At 37.7% G+C, this 2,308-nt stretch overlaps 1 protein-coding gene across 1 annotated transcript in view; it reads left to right on the forward strand.

The window, feature by feature from the left end:
• LOC107569174 (26S protease regulatory subunit 8-like) overlaps positions 1 to 2,308 on the forward strand; it is a 15,401-nt gene that overhangs the window by 7,766 nt on the left and 5,327 nt on the right. Inside the window, exons 4-5 of the mRNA XM_016255182.1 lie at positions 403 to 500; positions 603 to 663. Coding sequence (XP_016110668.1) covers positions 403 to 500; positions 603 to 663 — 159 coding nt within the window. The remainder of the gene's footprint in view (positions 1 to 402; positions 501 to 602; positions 664 to 2,308) is intronic.

Consider the following 2,308-nt stretch of genomic DNA (forward strand, 5'->3'; position numbering starts at 1 on the left):
TTAGCATAGATCATTGAATCTGATTAGACCGTTAGCATCTCACTCAAAAATGACCAAAGAGTTTCTATTTTTCTATTTCTACTTTTCATTTTCCGTCGGTCTTAGTACAAGATGTAACTACAGAAGAGTCAAGTTTTAAATCGGAAAAATATAGAAACTCTTTGGTCATTTTTGAGCGAGATGCTAACGGTCTAATCAGATTCAATGATCTATGCTAAGCTACAGCTAAAAGTGCTACCGCCAGACCCGGAGATCTGCTGAATGGACTTGAAAATGGTAAAACTCAACTGTTTAACTCTAGGGGAGTTGGAAAATGAGCCTATTTTCAAAAATAGTGGAGTGTTCCTTTAAGAATGTCATCAGTATGACATGACAGGATGTGCTTTGTGCTGTTTCTTTCAGTGCGCCTCCTGCGTGAGGAGCTTCAGTTGCTGCAGGAGCAGGGGTCTTATGTAGGAGAGGTGGTGAGAGCCATGGACAAGAAGAAAGTGCTGGTCAAGGTTTGACAGACATTATTTACTGCTTAATTACATGAGCATGATTTGTGTTGACGTGTTGCAATGCAGTTTTGTTAATCATTTATATTTATGCTATGTTTTTAGGTGCATCCTGAAGGAAAGTTTGTGGTGGATGTGGATAAGAACATTGATATAAATGATGTAAGTGTTTTGTTCTGGGTTTTTACTAAGGCTGGTTAAACTGATGATCATGATAATTTTTTTATTACGGTCAAAAAGTATAATTGCAATTATTAATTACGATTATTCTGATTTGAGAAATTTCTTATTACGTTTCTTCACAATTATTGCACTTTTACGTAAGCACAAATTACGAGAATGTCAGTTCGTACACAGGGTTTATTTTACCTCATCTATTTTTTTTGTGTGTTCTTTTTAATCATATACATTAACACAATGTCTACATTATAAAAACTGGAAAAACTGTTTCTCAAACTGGAAATTTCTCTCAAAATATAAAACCATAAAATTCCTATTAATAATTTAATAATAACAAATTATGTTAGCATTTTTCTCTTAAAATAAACAAAAAGACTTTGTATTGTGGTACATTGAGGTTGCATAAGCATTTATTCAGCAACCACAATAGGGTTGGGCCGATAGATGATGGCTGATAGACATCACGAAGTTGAGCCGGCATCGTGATACCCCTCCCCCGCATCCCAATACCATGTTCGGAAAGAAAATGACGTGTAGGCGGAACCCCTAAAGGGAATAAATACGAGATGGGAGGAAAATATATATTTAAATATTTTTCCTGGCAGTTAAATAATTGGATAATTATACTACATATATATTTCGAGATTCGTGATCGCACGTACTCTGTTTATATTATGGAGCGGCAGTACTTGCCACACTTTTTATATGTTTGTCAGTGGTACTGAGGATCTGCAGATCATTCGCCATCGTCCTCAGTCATCTCTCTTTACTCTGTTTATGTGGTAAGTTAAATTTTATGTACTGTAATGTAACAGGCTTTCTCTTAAAATAAACAAAAAGACTTTGTATTGTGGTACATTGAGGTTGCATAAGCATTTATTCAGCAACCACAATAGGGTTGGGCCGATAGATGATGGCTGATAGACATCACGAAGTTGAGCCGGCATCGTGATACCCCTCCCCCGCATCCCAATACCATGTTCGGAAAGAAAATGACGTGTAGGCGGAACCCCTAAAGGGAATAAATACGAGATGGGAGGAAAATATATATTTAAATATTTTTCCTGGCAGTTAAATAATTGGATAATTATACTACATATATATTTCGAGATTCGTGATCGCACGTACTCTGTTTATATTATGGAGCGGCAGTACTTGCCACACTTTTTATATGTTTGTCAGTGGTACTGAGGATCTGCAGATCATTCGCCATCGTCCTCAGTCATCTCTCTTTACTCTGTTTATGTGGTAAGTTAAATTTTATGTACTGTAATGTAACAGGCAACCGTTACACCGTGTCTACACCGGACGTGACAGTTGTCGTGTCGCGCCACATCAGCTAAAGTCTGTCTACACTGGACAAAGCGACCGTTGAAAATCATTTGAAATTTGTGTCAGCACGTCATAAATAGAACACGGCAGCAGTTTACTGTTGAGGATTTGTCGTGTCGCTCCGCATCCAGTGTAGACAGCATCATAATATATAATGAGTTCTATAGACTGATCTACTGTCTATTATAGATCAGTGGTTCTATAGTATTTTGTCGCGCCGCGCCGCTCCTGTCCAGTGTATAAACTGTGTTAGGAATCGTGTTTTCCCTTATAAGGATTCACGCTTCGGGCACACCCCT

This window comes from Sinocyclocheilus grahami, unplaced genomic scaffold (assembly GCF_001515645.1).
Source record: "Sinocyclocheilus grahami isolate Dianchi unplaced genomic scaffold, SAMN03320097.WGS_v1.1 scaffold1321.1, whole genome shotgun sequence".
NCBI lineage: Eukaryota > Metazoa > Chordata > Actinopteri > Cypriniformes > Cyprinidae > Sinocyclocheilus > Sinocyclocheilus grahami.